At 51.1% G+C, this 19,492-nt stretch overlaps 1 protein-coding gene across 3 annotated transcripts in view; it reads right to left on the bottom strand.

Annotated features, from left to right (window-relative positions):
* The window catches only part of TNFRSF21 (TNF receptor superfamily member 21), a 35,548-nt gene extending 16,352 nt beyond the window's left edge, over positions 1-19,196 (bottom strand). Inside the window, exons 1-3 of one of the 3 annotated variants that reach the window (XM_040598368.1) lie at positions 19,001-19,196; positions 12,922-13,576; positions 10,687-11,172 (exon numbers count right to left, since the gene is read on the bottom strand). In XM_040598368.1, the coding sequence (XP_040454302.1) occupies positions 10,687-11,172; positions 12,922-13,576; positions 19,001-19,054 (1,195 nt within the window). In that variant the 5' untranslated portion in view covers positions 19,055-19,196. Of the gene's footprint in view, positions 1-10,686; positions 11,173-12,921; positions 13,577-14,413; positions 14,503-18,105; positions 18,228-19,000 lie in introns of those variants that run through there. The other 2 variants (XM_040598369.1, XM_040598370.1) reach the window with 2 other exon arrangements.
* Positions 19,197-19,492: the final 296 nt, after the last annotated feature.

Raw genomic sequence — 19,492 nt, 5'->3', positions numbered from 1 at the left:
AGATGATGGTCAAAGCCCTCTGGATCCCAGCAAGCCCAAGTGAAATGGCCAAACTCAGCAGGGACATGCTTTAAGCCAATCGTTTCATGCTTCCCACGTGAGGCCGGTCGCAGACACATCTGCACGATGATGAAGCTGCTCTGAGCTTGCAAATACCAGAGAACAGCCCTAGCCCTCCTCCTCCTTTAACACAGGCTATGAGAACAGCCTGGGAGAGCTGGCACCACACTACTGCTAATAGAGGAGGCACCACCACCCCATCCATCATCACCATCAGGGACCATCACATTTATCACCCAGCTTTGCTCGCCTCAGACACTGGAATTAAAGAGGACCCCTTGCTGTGAAACCCTCATGGCTGCATTCAGCAGAGCTGCATGTGCCATGACCATCCCAGAGCAGGCAACAAAAGCATCGGAAGGATCCAGGACATCCACACATATCTTGGGTACCTGGGCAGGTGGCATTTCAGTTGCTATTATCTAAACTTCACAGTTCCCTAAATATTGTGATGGGCTACTCCATGTAACCACCTAACATTTGAAGACAGCGATAACCCTGGAGCAATGAAGAACTCCCTTTCAAGCCAGGACAAGATCAACATGGTATGCATGGGCAAGGGTGGATGTACACACGTAGGAACACAGGCACAACCAGGCATGTCTAGAGCCAGAGCAAACAGACAAATGGAGACAAGTCCAAAGATGGACAGACGCCTGCAGAGCAGCACAAGCAAACAGCACTGCTGAATACACGTCCACCTCATCTACAAAGGTGCTGAGCTAAGGGAGGACCTTCCTGGAAGGCAGGTCTAGTCTACAGACAGCTCACTCTCCCCCAAGCACGTTGCTCACCTGCGCCACAATCTTCCCCATAAACACCATTTCAGTGACTTCCATTTGCTTATGTTCAAGATTTTTCCCACCCATTTCCAGCTCCTTCGAATGCCTCCTGCCTCTTTGCAGTACACAGTTTGGTGTAGACAGAGCAGTCACTCCTTCCACTCATGAATGTCACCAAGGTGGTCATCACACAAGCACATGGGGCTTGCCTGAGCTTTAGTGACTCTCTTGAGCTTGTTCTGGACAAGCCTCACTTGCCTCCCATAGCCCTGCTATTTACAGGTTGGATGTAAACCTAGTTCTTCAGCGTAAGAGGCCAGTGCAGCCTGGGGCCACGACCGGTGGTGCTGGCACACTTATGTACAGCACCTGCAAGAGACCCTTTCTCTTCCCTGCCGTTACTTTTTCACATCTTCAAGCAAACTGAAGAGGAGTGGAAGAGCTACCCTGCCAGAACGCTACACCCAAGCACCAGGCAGCAGATACCGTAAAGTCTAACCACAGCCTAGCCACAGAGGAGCTTCAGTTCCTTCCTCTCCCCACCCTCTCACAAACAAAAAGCTGTCGTCATTTTCATTTTCAGAGCTCAAGCCAAACATCACTTGGTATTTTCAGAAGAGCGCTCATTGAGAAGCTGCTGCCGTTAAGTGGAAATCTCATGTTCAAGTCTACAGAGCCTTCCCAAGCCATGTGTCCTCCCATCCCAACAATAATGAGGGGATATAGCATAGGGAAAAGGATTAACACAACATCAGTTCAAGTCTTACAGGCTGTCTTACACAGCTCAGAAGCAAAGCCCAGGAGATCTTTCAGGACCTGTGGCACACAGTCTCAGCTAACAAGCAGCTCATCTGCCCAGGGTTCCAGAGCCAGCATCATACATTTTCAGCAAGGCAGGATTTCAGAGAACTTCATGCTACAGCCCTCCATCAGCAGGGATGGGCCCCACCAGTCCATCCACAACACCGGTGGGAACTGACCTCCACCATCCCAATACCAATCTGAGTTGGAGCACCTGGAGCTTCCACCACCTACCTACTGTCATGGGTATCCCAAAGACAAGTAATATTAATTTGTACACTGTATATAGTGACAAATCCTAACTGTGACAGGCTGGCTGGGCATAAACACTTGCACAGACCTTGAGGATGAGGCATCATGGGTGGAAAGCACAGCCCAAGGGCACACAAAAGTCAGACAGGAGAACTACGGAGATGCAGCCCAACCTCCCCTACGTTCAGATAAAAGCTCCAAATCACTGCAAACCCAACTCTGTTCCTGAGCTCAGCCCACCTACCTCCTCCAAATATCCTCCTGACTCATGCAGAACACAGCCACAGCAGCCTATTTTTACCCCCGAGCACACAACCAGAGCCTGCACGTACAAGCGAGCCAGGATGCGGCACATCCAAACTCCAGTTGACACCACACCATGGCTCTGCCAAACCAGGACTCAGAAATCCCAAATCCCCAACACAAGTACCTTTCCAAAAGGTGAAGATTTCACCAATCTCTGCCAAAAAGGGAAGGTTATTGGAAACTCAATTCCTCCCCCCCCCCTGCAAATATACCTGAGGTCCTAAATGAGGAGGATTGGAAAGTATGCAAGGTCCTGCACCTGGGTCAGGGCAATCACCAATATCAGCACAGGCTGGGGGATGAAGGGATTGAGAACAGCCCTGCCAAGGAGGACTTGGTGGTGCCGGTGGATGAAAAATCTAACAAGACCGGCCATGTGCACTTGCAGCCCAGCAAGCCAACCGTGCCCTGGGCTGCATCACCAGCCACGTGGGCAGCAGGGTGAGGGAGGGGGCTCTGCCCTCTGCCCTGCCCTGGTGAGACCCCCCCCTGCAGCGCTGCATCAGCTTTGGAGCCCCCAGCACCAGAAGGACATGGACCTGCTGGAGCAAGTCCAGAAGAGGCCATGAAGATGGTCAGAGGGCTGGAGCCCCTCTGCTGTGGGGACAGGCTGAGAGAGCTGGGGTTGTTCAGCCTGGAGAAGAAAGGGTTCCAGGGAGATCTTATAGCGGCCTGTCACTACCTAAAGGGGCTTAAAAGAAAAATGAAAAGAGACATTTCACCAGGGCCTAAAGCAGCAGGACATGGGGGAATGGCTTTAAGCCGAAAAATGGTAGATTTAGATCAGGTATTAGGAAGAAATTCTTTACTGTGAAAGTGGTGAGACACTGGCCCAGGCTGCCCAGAGCAGCTGTGGATGCCCCATCCCTGGCAGTGCTCAAGGCCAGGCTGGACGGGGCTGGGGGCAGCCTGGGCTGGTGGAAGATGTCCCTCAGCAGGGCTGGATTAGAAGATATTTGAAGGTCCCTTTCAACCCAAACTTTTCCATGATTCTAACAAGAGCCTTTATCCAGACAGGAGGAAAGGACACATTTATGAAGACTTGCTAGTGATTTGCTACTTTTCCCATGGAGGACAGTGCCGGTATCAGACCCTCCCAGAAGCCAGTGATTCACATCCTCTGTGAGTGCTTTTGGGCAACAAACCACTAAATGGTGATGTTTGTTTGTGGTGGGTTTTGCTGCCTTTTTTTTTTTTTTTTAACAACAAAGAGAACTCTTGCAGGGCAGGAAACTGACTCCTGACAAACACTTCCCACACGCTCTGGAAAATAACCCAACCAGGCAGTCAAGGAAGGTCTGTGATCAGCCACATGTGGTTTTGAACATGTTTCAGACCTGTGAACTTGAGGGTTAGCATGAGACAAGACCTCCCTTCCCACCACATCCTACGTGGAATCCACATCTATAACAGCACCTTTGGTCCAGCCCTCTTGGGACCCACGCAAGGTCCTGCCCACCACCATGGGATGCTCTCCCTGCCTATCTCCCTATGCTGGCATTGGGGACCTGCAGATTGAACTTGCTCTTCCTTTGGTTTAAAAGGGAATGGCCAGTGTAAGTATTTTATGTAATTATTAAATTTTAAACAGCTTTCACAGAGTTAATCTTCATTATAACCCTCTCAGACAGCTGGTAACCCTGAGCAAGCACACTGCCCCGGCCAGAGCCATATAAATATCCAGACACCCGCAGATGCCAACCCGAGGATTAAATTTGCCTCCCACATTTTTTCCCCCTAGACAAAGCCTCAGCAAGCAAAGAAAAAAAAATATCTGCCTTGTTATTTGAGGAGATGTGTGAGAGCCTTACCAACGTGAGAAATCACAGCCCTACTGGTACAGAAACCAGTGCTGCATTTTTGCCAAAAAGAAACTAAGTTCGGCATGTTTTTCTACAGGGACAGCCCTCTTCTCTCTGCAGAGCTGCCCTGCCTCCAACACCTGGCACTACACCTTAACAGGCAGGCAACAAATCCTGATCCCTTATTAAATTAGTCCAAGGGCCACCCAGGAATTTTGACCCATGGTTTTTTGGTTTTGTTTTTTTTTTTTTTTTTTTAAAGCAGATTTGGGAGCAAATATACTAGCTTCCCAGGACAGCTCCATGCAGCCCTGCGCATGTTGCGAATAGATGGCTCACATAGCAACATGCATAAAAAGTGATCAAGCAGCTGCCTAACGCAAGCCTGCTAATGCAATAAGGCTGAGGAGCAAGAGATGATAAACCTGCACATGATTAGTTTTCTTTCTCTCAGAGCAGAACAGCAGCCTCCCTTCACCTGTGTTTTCCAAGGCTCCCTTATACCATGAAGCCTTGGTCAGCTCCTGCAAATGCACTTTGGAAACAACATAGCTTCTCAAAAGGTCAAGGATGAGTTTGGGGCAAAGCTGAGAGAAGCTGTGAGTAGTTTGAGGAAGATGGTGTTTCAGACTCATCAGATATCACCCCAATGCTCCCATGGCACAGGTCTGCACTGCAGACAGAGTTGCTTAGTCTCATCCCGAAGCAGAGCATCACGCCTGTGTTGGTGCAAACACAGCCTGAAACACAGAGCTCCCGTGCGGCCAAACAAGCTCCAGTGAGGGAGCAGGCTTGTTTTAAGGCTCAGCAGTACCACAGCATCCATATTCCTTGTGGTGCCCAGCACATGTCTGCCCCTTCCAATTTAACAAGCTCCGTTCCTGCCTGGGTCTCACTCTGCAGAAGTGGACAGGCTGACATTAGAGGACCAGCAGATCATTAAGCTGCAGATGCCAGAAGATTGACTGCTTTGAAAAAAACTCAACAACCAATCAAAAAACTCCAAGCCAACACCTTCGGCCTCTCCGTTTTGGCAGGTAAACAATCATCAATCCCTCATCTCATGCTCTGCCTGCCAGAGTCATATTAGGGTTTGCACACAAGCCCAGGGCTGCTCCTCTCCAGGCACAACAGCAATTACCAAATAGCGTTAGCCACAATGGGCACACCTGCCCTCCTGAGATGCTACTGGCCATCTCCACCCTACCTCTGGTCTGGGCACAAAACCTTGAGGCTACCACAGTTTGAGGCTGGTGAAGCTTTTAACTCCATCACTCCTCCCCATGCTCTGCAGACGTGCAGAAGAGACAAAGTCCCCAGGGGTCTGTTTCCACCACAGCCCTTCCATCCTCACCCTGCCTCCCAGTATGATGCTCCTGCCACCAAGCTGTGACCCATTCAGGAGCTGATAAAAGGGAAAACTACAAAACAAAACCACTGCAGTAAGTGGCTTTCATCTCATTTACCCATACCAGCACTAAGGAGGGGTCCCAAAGGAGCATCTGAAGTAGTGCCATCCCTGCAGCTGTTCCCTTACTTCGGGTAGCAGTTGAACAGGGAGTGACACCACGCTTGAGGAGGAATACCCCCTGCTGGGTTGTTTCAATGCACTTGCTTACCTTCATTAGGTGATGGATCTATAGAAAAGATTATGGTTATCTGTAGGCTTTTTTTAGTCAATGTGCTGTCTCTTTAAAAGAATCATGTAATTTCACTCTGATAAGCATCTTCCAATACTAACCACAAATTAGCACCTTGACTCCATGGAGTGAAGACAAGCCTGCAACGACCCCGACATCCTGATGCATACTGCCAGCGTACCAGCACAGTGGCAGGCTCTTCAGCGTACAAGGATGTGGTCCCTCCCTCTTCAACACTCTCAAGAACTTCCTTGGGAGCAGATCAAGCTCAAGCCTAACCCTGGTCCTACAGCAACAGAGCTCCAAGCCAAGGACTATTCCCTACAAATCACCAGCCAAGAAGATCCTGACTCCCAACATGCTGACAACAATTTGGGCATCCCAAAAACTGAGCCACAAAGACGCCCAAATTCTGATGCTCCCCATCTTTCCAGCATCACCCCTCAGCTCCCCACTCTGATCTTGAGCCCTCTTCAGTATGCACTCTTCTACCTGCAGTCAAGCCTCAGCTCCATCTCTGCTGCAAAGAGCTTTTGCAGAACAGTTTATTTTTCTGATTATTTAACCAGAGGCTTCCTGGCTTTGCTCTCACCACCCACTGCAATGACGTGCAATTACAGGACTTCAAGAAAAATAAAAGGGAAATGGCATCTCATGCCAGCCCAGTGCTGCCAAGATCTGTTCTTCAATCTTTCAACTAAAAAAAAAAAAAAAAAAAAATCCCCAAACTCGCTTCTTAGCATGTCATTTCAAGCAGCTTCTTCTATACACAGGTTTTACCCAAAATCATAGCAATTTACACAGTTACTGCCTTTCATCCTCTGCTGCTCAACAGGTAAAAGTCAAAGACAACACTATCAGCAATTATTGCAAGATTATTTCAAGCCCATCTTCATGTTTGGCATAGACTGATGCCAAATTTGGTGTTTCCAAGACATTCAAGAGACAGGCTTTAATTCTCAGTTTTCACTGAAAGGTTTCTGCAAGCTCAATTCCTTGCCTTTGGAAGCAGCCTAAGAAAGGGAACAGGAGACTGTGTAGAAGAAAGCGTTTCCAGTGTGTGGGCTGTTCTTGATCTTCTACAAGAAAGCAGTTGCACAAGGTTAAAACCACAGAGCACTATCAGCCCAGTACCCATGTCATTCAGGCACCATGCTGATAATTTCTTTCGGAATCTTTGGCAAACTGCTTTTGCCCTTTGGATTCCCATCTGCAGGGCTACAATACAAGAGCCAGCTGAAACAACAAGAGGTCCACTTCTCCAACCACAGTGGCGCGGCTGGTGTTGCTCTGCCTTCCCCATCCCATGTAGATGAGACCTCGGAGCTCCTGGGAGAGGCCCCGTCGCGGGGAGAGATGCAGAGGTAGGCTGGCCGCTAACTCAGGCCGTTAGTCATCACAAGCTCTTCCCAGACCTCTGAACCATTTCATCCAGTGAGAATCACCAGCATTTGCTGTCTCAGCTGGAACACATCCATGTTAAGGACACAGGTTAAGTTTAAACACCGGCCTCCCAAGCTACTATTTTTAGGTTTGGGCTGTTATTTAAGGCGTGTATTATCACTAGAGAGAGCACAGGGCACAAACACCACCTGACGGGGAGATGAGGACAAGTGAAACATCCCAAGACAACTGCTGTTCAGGATCACACGCCCATCTCAACAATTGAAGCAATTCAATACATCCAGTGCCTTCAGGAACCGGGCAAGAGTTTGAGCCACTGCTTCCACTCAAAAATCCTCCTCTTTTGGGAAGGAGCCTAACCACAGTGAGATGTCTTTGCTCCAGCACCAAGCAGTGCTAGTGCCACCCTGACCACGCTTCACTCTGAACTGCTGGGCTTGAAGCATTCAGCAATAAAATCCAAACCGGCAAAGCCTTGGATGGCCGTCTGGTACCACGGGAGGCTTGAGGGGTGCTGGTGTGAGGGCTCCACAGCTCCTCTGCACAGAGGCTGCGGCGCCTACCTCAGACCCGGTATTCCCTTTCAAAGGTTAAATCTGTTTACCGACAGGATTAGGAGGGAGGAGATGGTAAACTAGGAAACTAGGAGAAGGCAGCAGCGGGGAGACTGTGTGCAACAGCCACATACACAGTCTTTGCCCTGGCAATAAACATGGTCCAATCCCTTGCTGGCATGGACAGCCAACACATAGGTGGGGTGATCATACAGATGTGGGTGCACTGCCAGCACCAGACTCTGGGACTTCACTCCCAGCCCCAAAAGAAGATTTAAACCTAACTGCTTGCCCTCCACACCCCTAGTGCAACCACAAACCAGGCAGGCACCTCAAGATCTAGGGAGCAGCTGTGGTCCTCACATCTATGGAGGCTTTGCTCTGGCAGTTTACCATGGAGGGATCTGCGCTAGCAGCATCAGAGGAAAAAGATTTCCTCTCTGCAACAGCCCGGACCTGTCTGTTCCTGGCTCTATTCACCCCTGTCTGAAATGCTGCTTCAGGAGGAAGCATGATTTGGGTACAAACACTGCTGGAGCAGCAGAAAGCTAAGCCACGAGGCTGCAGCTCTGCAGTACATCTTAGCTGTACAGCCAGTTATTAAATAAAAGGTCAGTTCCTCTATGGCACTACATCTTCTCTCATTTCAAGTAAACAGTCTGAAGAGCCAGACATTTCAATAGGAAAACCAAAGGGATTTATACACGACCGTGGAGGAGAACAATTTCCATATCCAACATGACAAAGAACCACCACCAAGAAAGAACTAATGAGCGAGGCTCTTCCAGCTAGCGCAACGTGGTTCAGGCAATGCCAGAGCTGCACTAAAAGCAAGACAAAGCACTAATTGGTTTGTGCTCATCTGCCTTCATTACACAAAGTTCAACTGAGGACATTCAGTGGCATGAGGAAAGCCATGAAGCCACCCATGCCAACACAGAACCAGCATGACTATTGCAAGAATGAATGAGAGAAATGTGCAAAACTGCCCAGCCAGGAGCCCGGAGTAATGGGGCAATTTGCCTCCAGACCCAAGAGACTCGATCAGGTGCTGCACCAGTTTATCACCTAAGTGTGGTTTTGCTGTTAGATCCAGCTTAATTCCCAAGACAAGGGGAAAACTTAGCAAGTAGCTTGTGAATTTGATGCACTAGCTGATTTCAGCTGTTAAAGGGCTACAGAGAAGACAGGAACAACTCATCTTGGGAAGCACAGGATGACCCGTGGATGATGCTGTCCCCCAAAGGATGACAAGATCTGGGAGGTGAAGTTATAGGTGTATATATGGGTTAACACAGCCTTGTTGCTCACCACATATCACCTTAACTGCACCATTTCTTTAACCTGACTCATGCTTGGTGACCAAACACGTGGCACTGCCCACAAAGGCAGCTCCAGAAGGGCCACCTGCAGGGCAGGCATTTTAGCACAGGGTCTGAAACATCAAGTTAAAAACCAGAGTGGCACCTGCTCAAAACAACTCCATCTGATCTTTACACTCCAGCACTTCTGCCTTGTAGAAACTCAACCCCTGCTCTGAGATGTTTAAAAAAAAAACCAACAAAAACAAACAAACCAAGAAAACCACCAGGAGAGCGTCAGAAATTCATCCAACTGCTAATTAAAGTCTCGAGGAAAAGAGTTCCTACAAATTAGTAACAACCAGCCGCTTTTGGCCAATGAACCATGGCCAAAGCCATGTAGTATTTCTGGTAGTGTCCACAAATAAGGATGTGTAATAAGGTTCTGCAGCCCTGTTGCAGATCACTCACCACAGTCTCAAGGACCACGCTTCAGGCACCACAGATTTTAGGGACAATGGGGTGCAGGGGTTATTGGCAAGAGTTATCTAAAATGACAAAAAGCTCAAGAAACTGCACCCCAAGGACGGAAGAGAGTTAAAAAAACCTGGTAAGTAGTGCAAACACAACAGAAGGCACAAAACTAATTCCAACAAGACCTTACTGGTTCTATAAATGCATTAATGAAGGCAAACAAAGTGTAGATCTATTAATCGGCAGGAGGAAGAAGAGCACGTGACAGAAGACGCCTGACTCAAAGCCTTCTTTGCTTTGTACTTAAGCACTCAAGGATGACTTTCATCGAGCACTGATCTCTTAAACCTTCCAATCTTTTTTTCAATCCATTCTTTGTTTGCTTCCCCCCTTGTTAAATGTGCTTTTCTAAAGGTTAACTGTGAGCGGATGTTTAAGGTTGAGCAACCTCAACCCAAAGTAAGGACTTGTCAGTGCGGTTGGCACAGGATGGGGGTGGGGGGGCAAAACTGCCACTGTAGCTTTGTTGAGGAAGAACCACACATCCTACTAGGGAGATCATGGCTGCCTGGTGCTCACATTCATGCTACTGTTGATTAATCATTGATTTTTACAAATTTCAATGTAATGACCACAGTGGGTCATCTTTAAAGTCTTGCAAAAAGCTGACAGCAAGTCATCCACCAAAAGAACAGAAAACGCTACAAAGCGGAGCCTCCAGGAAGCCCTCATGACACTCAGAGCTGTACACGTCCACAATACAGCCTTTAAGGACAACCTTCCTGGTTCCAGCATGGGCGAAGGGCTGGGGACACACGCCAGCAGTTGGGATTTAGGGCTAAGAACCTGAAATTGAGAGGCTGCCAAGAGGCAGGGGATGACTCAGCCTTCCAGAAACAGACAGGATGAGGGGAAAAAAGGACAATACGAAAGACAACCAGACCCACGCCTGAGTCACTAAGAAAGTAAAAAATATGAAACAAAAGGGAAATGGAAAGGGGGAAGGATGATCCTTCTACCAAGGATGGTTGGGAAGATGGAGAGGAGCTAGTGGGGCAAGCAGGTAACATTCCCTCCATTAACCCTTCCTTCAGGAGCCAGGACCCACCATGGGAACAGGAAGGGGGAGAAGCCAAGGATGAACAAACGTCTGAGGAACCAGTACAAAGTACATAGGCTTTGTCCTCACTACCAAGACCCAGCAAATCAGAAAAGCAACTGGTCACTGGACATGGGAGTGGCCCCTCCAAAAACCATGTGAGACAGCGGAGAGGACACTGCCCCCATGGCCCCCAGTCGCTACTGCTCACCATGCCCGTTGCAGTAATAGATCCACTTCTCCCTGTTCTGTGTGGGGGTGGTAGACTTTTTCATAATAGCTTTTTCCACAATGGCACTGGGATCTTGTCTGGGTCCCTTCTTCAGAGTCCGTGAGCTCTTTCTGACACTGCAGACAACGATAACCACCAGGACCAGCAGCAGGAAGAGGACAATCATCCATGGCAAGTGTTCATTGATGTCGAAGTGCTGGTGGACATTCTGTGGACCTCGCCGGGGGGGCCTGTATGGGACACTGGACTTCTCACCCCCCACCATCTCCAGCGATGGCTGCTTCTCCAGCGCTTGGCTGGTCTGCTTGTGCCGGTAGCTCTGCGCCTGGCCGGTGGCGAGGGTCCCACCAGCACCGTCCGTCTCGTTGGCTGAGGTTTCATTGTAGTAGTCTGCCGGCTGTGCCATGCTGCTGGACGCGCGTGGTGCTGGAGAGGGGACAAAATCAGGAACTGAAGAGTTCAGACCTGCAGAAAGAGAGGAGAGTTCAGTGTCATAGCACCAGAGACACGATACGGCATCACATCACAGTCTAAGACCTGCCTGAGCATCTGCTTGGCCAGCAGACAGAAACCCAATGCTAGGCTGTGAGAAAGGGAAGAGGTGAAGCTGAGGTTTGGCTCTGGGCACAGATGGGTACAGTTACACGGGTAGGTTCAAGGTAAAATTGACCCTTACTGGTTAAGGCTAGTGGCAGCTCACTGAAAAAAAAATAAAAAAAAGAGTTACTAAAGGCATGCTGTCAATCTTGTCTGTTCCACGTTCAGTACTTCTCAGAAAACCTACAACTTTGAGGGAGTAGTTTGTTCTTTCTTAGGTTTACAAACATTTGGTTTACTCCAATTGTGGAATTTGGGCTAGAAATACACGATAATTTGGAGGCTTAGTACCTCTTTACTGGGCTTTGCTAAGGAAGCACAAACTTTTTTTAAATCAGCACTACAAGGGGGTGTGGATGCATCAACTACAACACAGGCTTCTGAAGAAACAGAAGCAACCAAACTTCCTCCCCTAAGAGCTACTTTCCATCTTTATTGAGTTTTCTTATCAGCCAGCAGCTCTCAGGTCCCAGCCAGATGGTTGACCAAACCCTGGTGAGAAGAGGAAGGGTGTTGTGGCAAAAACTAGAGCTTACTTTGGAAACTTGGCTTTTGAAGATCATGTCTCATACCAGTTGAGCCAGAGAGTGGGTGTTACCATCTGTAACCTGATTTTGCCTCCAACTTGGTTATTCAAAACACTCTGACCAGGATACAAACAGGGAAAATGTTTTAACTTTTACCTAATTGTCTACAGTTGATTTCAAAGTTCAGGGAACACCCTCCTGTCCTCTCCCAATGACACACCACCGTCATATCAAGCTTTGAAACCTAACAAAGGAGAAGCACTGCAAGCCTACTGCTGTCAGCAATTCCCTACTATTGCATCTACCAACTCAGGTGTTCAGGCCACCACAAGTTGCATTTTTTTAATTAAAATGCCCCACCTGAGACACTGTAAGGAAGCTGCTTCCCGAAGAATGCCGAGCACCAGCTCAAATGGGGTCCTACAGCATCACTGCAACCACCACAGCTAAAGCATCTCAATAAAGACTGGGATGATGTACCATTTCCAATTAAGCAAGAGAATAGGGAATTCAACCTGGTTCTCCCCACCAGTGGTAACTAATGGAAATCTTAAAAGACTGAAGAAAAAAAACAAGTTATGGGGCAGCCTAGGCTTCTGGAGGGCTATTTTGGCAACAGTTCCCATGCAAGCCGATATGCTGGCACAGTAGAGGGCGAAATGCAGCGAGGAATGCACAGGCATGAAAGCAGTGAATCCATCAGGGGAGTCTGGTGAAGCAAAGCTCCTCTCCCCTCTGGGTTTTCCTGCTGCATCCCAACTCAGGTCTGCCACAACTGCACAAATACTTGTGCCAGCACAACACACAGACTGAACGGAAGGCTGGGGAACATGATGTCCTTCCAGCCCAAACAGCAGAAGAGCCAGGAGTCCAATCATGCCTACAGTCCCAGTGAAAATGTCGTTAAATGTGGTTTAACACAAGTGAGGGCAACGGGATGCACTCTGGAGCTGCCTTCTGGCCAAGAAGCAAAAGCACCATCCACGCTTTAGACTAGGCTGGCCTTGAACAGCCCAAAATGAACCCTGACAGAGGCAGGAACTCAACCCCATGACCAGAGCCACATCCGTGTTTCGGTGGTGAACATTACCTTTGGGAAGATGAGCAGTTGGTGGAACTTCATAGGGCTCTTCGCTCGCTTCGGTGCTTGATGAAGTCAAAGACGTGTTCGGAAGAGATGCTGGAGAACCACAGACGTTGTCACTCTCCTTCGTCCCTGGCTTGATGACCACCATGTTTTTCCCAAAGCAGTCAGTGTATGTTTTGCACTTCATCACACTAGAAGGCACATCAGAAAAGGTACCACGAGGGCACGGCTTGCACCTAACGTCTTCCGTCTCGGTTCCTTTCTTGCGGACGCCCCAGCCGACCGGGCACACGGTGTAAGGGACGCAGGTATCATTCGTCTGAAACGTACCAGACAGGCAAGTGCACTCGCGGTCAGTCAAGGCAGTACAATGAGTTTTCTCAATCATTGGCAGTTCACAGGGTTTTCTACAAGGGTGGCACCGCTCTATGCCGTTCTCATGCTTAGTAAAAGTCCCATCTGGACAAGGGCTGCACTCTCTTAAGGTACTCTTTGTACAATGTTTAGACACATAGGTTCCTGCGGGACATTTGTCGCAGATCAGCTCTTTGTTGGTGGCACGGTCAAGGTGGCGGTACTTGCCTGGGGAGAGGCTGATGGCATTCTGCTCGGAGGTCAGCTTTGACTGACCATCAGTGGTGCCAAGGAGCATGAGCAGCTGGAAGACAGATGGGAGGGAGGCATTAGTCAACAACAGCATGCAACTGGAGCCTCTCTGCCAGCAGTCCCTTGCAGGATCACAAGGGACGTCCCAGAGCTGTGGGACCACCGAGATGTTTCTACACCCAGGGGAGGGACCTCAGCAAGGTCAGAGTGGAAGAGAACCAGAGCAGGTGGCAGCACGCCCTCCGGACACATCACCAGCTACGATTATAATCCTTAAATTTGACACCACGCTTCTTGGTGAGACTAAGCATCATTTATACTGAAACCCTGCCAGGGCGGTAAATACTGCTAATTGTGTTTCAGCAGTACGTGCTACCTGGTCACCCCAGGAGAATTCAGACCAGCTTTGCATTTCAAGGCCGAGAGGCTCCAGCGCTAGCCAGGCGCTTGCCCTGAAGTCAAAAACCACATGCAGGTGGCAGCTCTGACCTGTAAAACTTTCCTCCTCTGTATTTGTTAATCCGCACTTGTTCAAATAGTTACTTTTCTAAACCACGCAAGCCAGGATGAAATCCGGGCTAGCAGCTGTTACCGGACTGCTTCTCACCTCTCTGCCCTTCCATGACTTTTTATGACCCTGTGCAAGCGTAGGGTTTGATGTGACCGCAAGAGATGTTACACTTCGAGCCTCCAACCACACCTGAGCCCACTTTAAACCGGATGCATTAGTAACAGAAGAGAAAACCTGATGCTATTTTTAAGCTCTTTGAGGAGCTCTGCTGAAACTCAGTTCCTCATTGCATCAGATACAGGTAAAAGGTCTCCAGTTTTCAGACACTGAACTGTACCCAGCTGGGCACGGCTAGATGATGGCTACAAATCTGTTTACCTGTTTCCAACCCCAGGGCTTTAATCCCTAAATGCCTTTGGATCTCGGCTGCTCCATCCCCCAGGAGAAGCTCCAGCTACCAAGCAGGACCTCTGCTTCCTCCAGAAGACCTCTGGGTCCATGGATTTAATGTCAGTTATGCCAACGGAGATAAGACACCAAGAAAAAAGGCGTATCAAAAGAAAGGCTGACACAACCTCATACAGCATGCAAAGCAATACAAAACATTTTCAAACAGCTGCAGGCTGAGTTAGGAGGGATAGAGAGGAACGAGCCAACGTTACCTTGAATTTCCAAAGGTGCCTTCCTAGACTGAAGGTAAAAAGACCAGAGACCCTAACGCTTTCCAACTGCACAGCCAGGCACACAAATTGCTTGGCTATGTCATACAAGCCCTCGCCTCTTGCTCTGCTACCTATTCTGGGCTACCAGCCAACAAGAATATATTCAGAAGGGAAAAAAAAAAAAGCCTCCCAACAACATGACTCTGCAGAAGGCACATCGCGGCAGAGCTGCAAGCTGCGCCGCGTCATTTTTGGTGCAGTCTCTTGCTTCTCTTGCTTCCTGGAAACACACAGCACATTTCTGTTTCACCTGCTAAATAATTTACAGCTCGGGATTTGTACAAAACACTTCAATATTCCCCACCCCCCCTGAAGCAGCAATTACAGAGCAGGCAAAAGCAGGCAAGCCCACAGGAGTTGACGAGGATCCTACATGGCCAGGCTAATTACGGCACGTCAAATTAAAAAGCAGGGCTGCCCTGGCAGCCAGCAAAGGCTTACAGGATGAATTTTATTTTTCCCCTCCCCTAAGACATGATTTAACAAAGCGCTTAGCTGGCTATAAGGAAACCTGCCACCACCCTCCCCCCCCCTCCCCCCCAGTAATCTTCATGATGCAACCCTGAATTAGCAAACCAGATGCAGCAGGATCCAGCCTCTCGAGGTGGCGTGAGGGGTTATCACCTATGATACTCCTTCCTCCTCCCAGTGCCAGTGCCGAGCAGGACAGGGTGTTGGGAGAGGCAGGACAGGCAGAGGCTCTCCTGCCTCTCCGGGGATGAGCTGTGTGTTGCTGTCTGGGATCCTGATTCTCTCCCTCTGCATCAAGCCAGACCTCAAAAAACCCATGGACAACCCTGCTGTAAGCACATGCCACGGATCCTCTCCCGCTCCCCCTTTTCTTCCTGTCTCCAGTATCTTTCCATCACCCATCTGGGCAACTGAAGCCAGTGGGACCTGCGCTACCGTAATACCGTAACAGCACCAGGTCTGGGTTTGGTGTTTCAAACACTACCTCAAGCAAAGCAGCACTGGTGCTTTTGAGTCCCTCCAGATCTTCAGTTGCACATGCACTTCCAAGCTTAGGGACAAGAGCAAGTCTCAGTGGGGGAAGGCTAAGCAGTGCTGAGCATCTGCTATTTATTCAGATTGGCACCCCTGATCCCTAAAAAAAATCAGCTGCTCAGGTTTTGTGGCTGGCACCACTCACATCTCTGAAGGAGAAGGCCAGGAGGAGCACAACAAAAAGAGGTGTCTGCTGGTTTGGTCCCTCATCCTCAGGACTGCCCAGCAAGCAGCACCCAAACCTAAACCTTTGGGGCTGGATACACCCAGTTTTGGTGACAAAAGCAACAGAATAATGAAGTGAGCTCTGCTTAGCTGCTGGATTTCAGTTCATTACTCCAGTACCAAAGAAAGTGTATAGGGTAAGAAAATAAAACACAGAAAAAAGGAATTGATGCAAGAAAACACTGAAGAGCAGATCTGGTTCTGAGCAGTTGCGGTGCTACTCCCCATACTCGGTGCAGGAGCAGCTCTCGACACTGAAGCCAAAAAAGGTTAAGTGGGACAGGGCAGCCACAATCCCAAAGAGCATCCCCAACTTTGCATCAATGCCCCACGCTGCACAGGCAAAGGCACTTCCCAGCCACCTCCCCCCATTCCAACACGTGGAGATTTTATGGTACAAAATAAATATGGTACAAAAGCAGATCAGGCCGGGAAACACTCATTTTCACCTCTGCACGTCAGGGAAACAGTTCAGACAAGGGGACCTTTGCGCTCAGCTAAAAACAAACCCTTGAGCCAGCAGCACCCTGTAGCTGATGTGAGCGTGAGCCACCCTGCCACCACCCAGTTTGATGACTCCATCTCAATGGTCACATCTATGCCATGCCTCCATCATTCTCTTAAGGAGCTGCGTGCTGCAGGAGAGACCCGGTGAGCAATGTGCACAGTAAATAGCTTTTAGGAGGCCACAAGCTTCCCGTGCACATGCATGGGGGATGTGACTAGGAATACAGTGGCTCATTTGGGACCCAAACCCACTCGGTGGCCCGGTGAGTCAAAATGCCAGCAGAAAGTTGGTGGACCAACAGGCATTTGTGTCCTGAAACAGGGTGACACCTCAGGACAGTCATAATCTCGGGTTGGGTACAGTGCTGCCCTGCTGCCAGCCCAGTAGAGAAGAGCAGGAGCAGAACGCTGCGAGTGAGCAGGGCCCAACAGTGCTAAATTGATACTCTGGGAGCCATTTCCATGCAAAACCAGCAGAATTTGGTAGAAACGGCAGCTGGCTCCATGGCAATGCCTTGGCACGGGTCAGGGACGAGCTGCCCAGCCCACCACCCTTCCTGAAGGTCAGCTGCACCCTCCACCGACCAGCACCAGGAAGTTGCTTCCAACATTGAAGAAGAAAAAAAAAATGAAACAAACTCAAAAAGACAAACAGACTGGTCTGGAAGTTTTATGGTAACTCTGCAGACAGGAGCCCATCTCCTGCCCCGCTCACTGTAAAATGGATCAAGCAGAAAAAAGTTGCCTGTGAGGAGAGTACCAAAGAGTAAAGCAAGTTTCTGCTTCTTGCAACGTGACCAGCTATTGCAGCTGGTTTGGGGTTTGTGAAGCTGAGTCTGGGGCTTAGCCAGCTCAGCAGTCCCTTTGCTATGTCTTGAGAGCGAAACACAGGCAGCTGAGTGTGCCAAAACAGCAGCACCAGCACATCTGGTCCCCATGAAGGAAAACCCAGCAGCTATTCCTGCAGCCAGCATGGACCCGAGCTTGCAAGCGTCTGCGGCATCCCCGGTTTTGCTCCAAGCAGATGAAATCCCCCAAGCTCCCAAAAGCCCTGAGTCAAAGCAAGGTGACATCACACCACTTCGAGGTGAGGGCATTGGGGGAGACGTTGGAACCTACCTTGCAGCAGCTGGTGGCTGCCTGAAGCCCCCACCAAGCAAGGGAACACAAGACCAACACCATCTTTACACAACTGCTACAGAGCCACTATCGCTCAAAAACCAAGCGGGCTGGGCGGCTTTGGGTTTGCTGCAGTAAGAGACCTACAAGCTACTGATTTGAACCTACTTGCATCGGCCTGGAAAAACATTAACTCCTTGTGGGGCCAAAGGGAGTTACCCACAATTTTGAAGATAAGATGTCGGATGAAGAAACCCTGGCTGGTGGCCAAGGGAGCATCCTGCCGGCTCACGAGCAAACGGGAATTCTGCCTTACAGCTCATTTGCTCGTATGACCAGCACACACAGAGGTTAGAATACATGCGTGCAGAAGCAATACGCACCCGCTTGCAGTCCCAGCTTCATTTTGCAAAACTGCTGTTGCATTTCCCTCCACCTTCACATCGCCCTTTCTGCCCCCTCTTCGCTCTATACCCACCGTTCCCCACTGACCTCCAGGATCCCAGCTGGAGCTGCATATCTCAAACTCCCCATCAGCATCTCATCTTCCAGATGTGCTGCAGCACTCTCCTCTCCCAGCGGGAAACATGGGAAAACTTGGGAGCACCCAGCCAGCACCGTGCATGCACCCCAGCTGCTCCACCTCTGTGCAGTTACCCTTCGCCTTCAAAGCTACGGGGCTGTTACCCCAGCGAATGCTCTCCTGGCTTGAGATTGTTGTTGTTTACTCTGATTCCTGTCGAGCCAGCACCAGCTTGCTAAGATCCACCTTGACTTCAAGAGCAAGTGCACTCCTTGGTTACACAACCCAGCCGCAGCAGCTGCGGCGTGTGCCTGACACACCGAATTACCGTCTCTCCCCCCGCCAAAAAGCCGGGATGGTGCCCTGAAGCGCAGGCTGGGAAGGGCCCTACCTGGGAAGGGAAACCTGGAGGTGAACCCACCGGAAAATATTTCTGTGTTAACTCCGGGCGGCTGCCTGCAATTAGCGGCGCTGAGTTTTTGCTGCCTGCCCAAAGGGTGGCAAGGAAAGCAGCTGGGGGGACGGAGGGAGGGATGGAGGGGACGGACCACAGCCCGGTGCTGGGCAAGGCACCCCTCAGCCCTCGGGGTGCGGCGCAGCCCTGGACGAAGGCACCGGTGAGGATGCCGCCCCCAGCCCGCCCGCAGGAAAAGGGGGATGGCGAGGATACCGCGGGGGCTGCAGCCCCCAGCCGGTGCCCGCCGCCAGGGCAGGGGCGGGCAGCACCGCGGCGGGGGGACAGCGCGACACCCAGACACACGCGGACACCCTCCCTCCCTCCCCCCCCCCGGGGCGGGCGGCAGCCCCGCACTGCACCGCGCCCCGCGGACCCTGCGCGGGCGCTGCCCCCCCGCACACACTCACCGTGAGGAAGCCGGCGGAGGTGGCGGCGCTCCGGCACACCGCGGCGGCCCCCATGGTGGCGGCCGGGGCCGGGGCAGCGGGCGAGGCGCTGCCCGTCCAGCCGCGCTGCCTCAGGCGGCGGGGCGGGGGGCCGGCGGCGGCCGGCGGGGGCAGGCGCCCATGGCGGCGGGCCGGGGCGGGGGGCCGGGCGGGGCGGGGGGGCCCTGCCGCCCGCCGCGCTCCCACCTGCCTGCGGGGCCGCCGGCTGCGCACTGCCGCGGCGGGGCGGCGCGCACGTGGGGCGGCGCGGCGGGGCGGGGCGGGGCGGGGCCGCCCTTTGTGGCGTCACCCGGCCGCGCAAGCCGGCGCGCAAGGGCGCCCCCCCCGCGCAGCGCGGCCCCCCCCTTCCCCGCGCAGCCCAACGCCCCCCCCCCCTCCCCCCGCGCTGCCCGGTCCCCCTCCCCCGCACAGCCCGCCAGCTCCGGCGCCGCGGCGCGTCCCCGCGCCCCCCCC

Source organism: Falco naumanni, chromosome 6 (genome assembly GCF_017639655.2).
Source record: "Falco naumanni isolate bFalNau1 chromosome 6, bFalNau1.pat, whole genome shotgun sequence".
In the NCBI taxonomy this organism is placed as follows: Eukaryota; Metazoa; Chordata; class Aves; order Falconiformes; family Falconidae; genus Falco; species Falco naumanni.
Note: the sequence above shows the minus strand (reverse complement) of the source record. Positions and strands in the feature narration are given on the sequence as shown.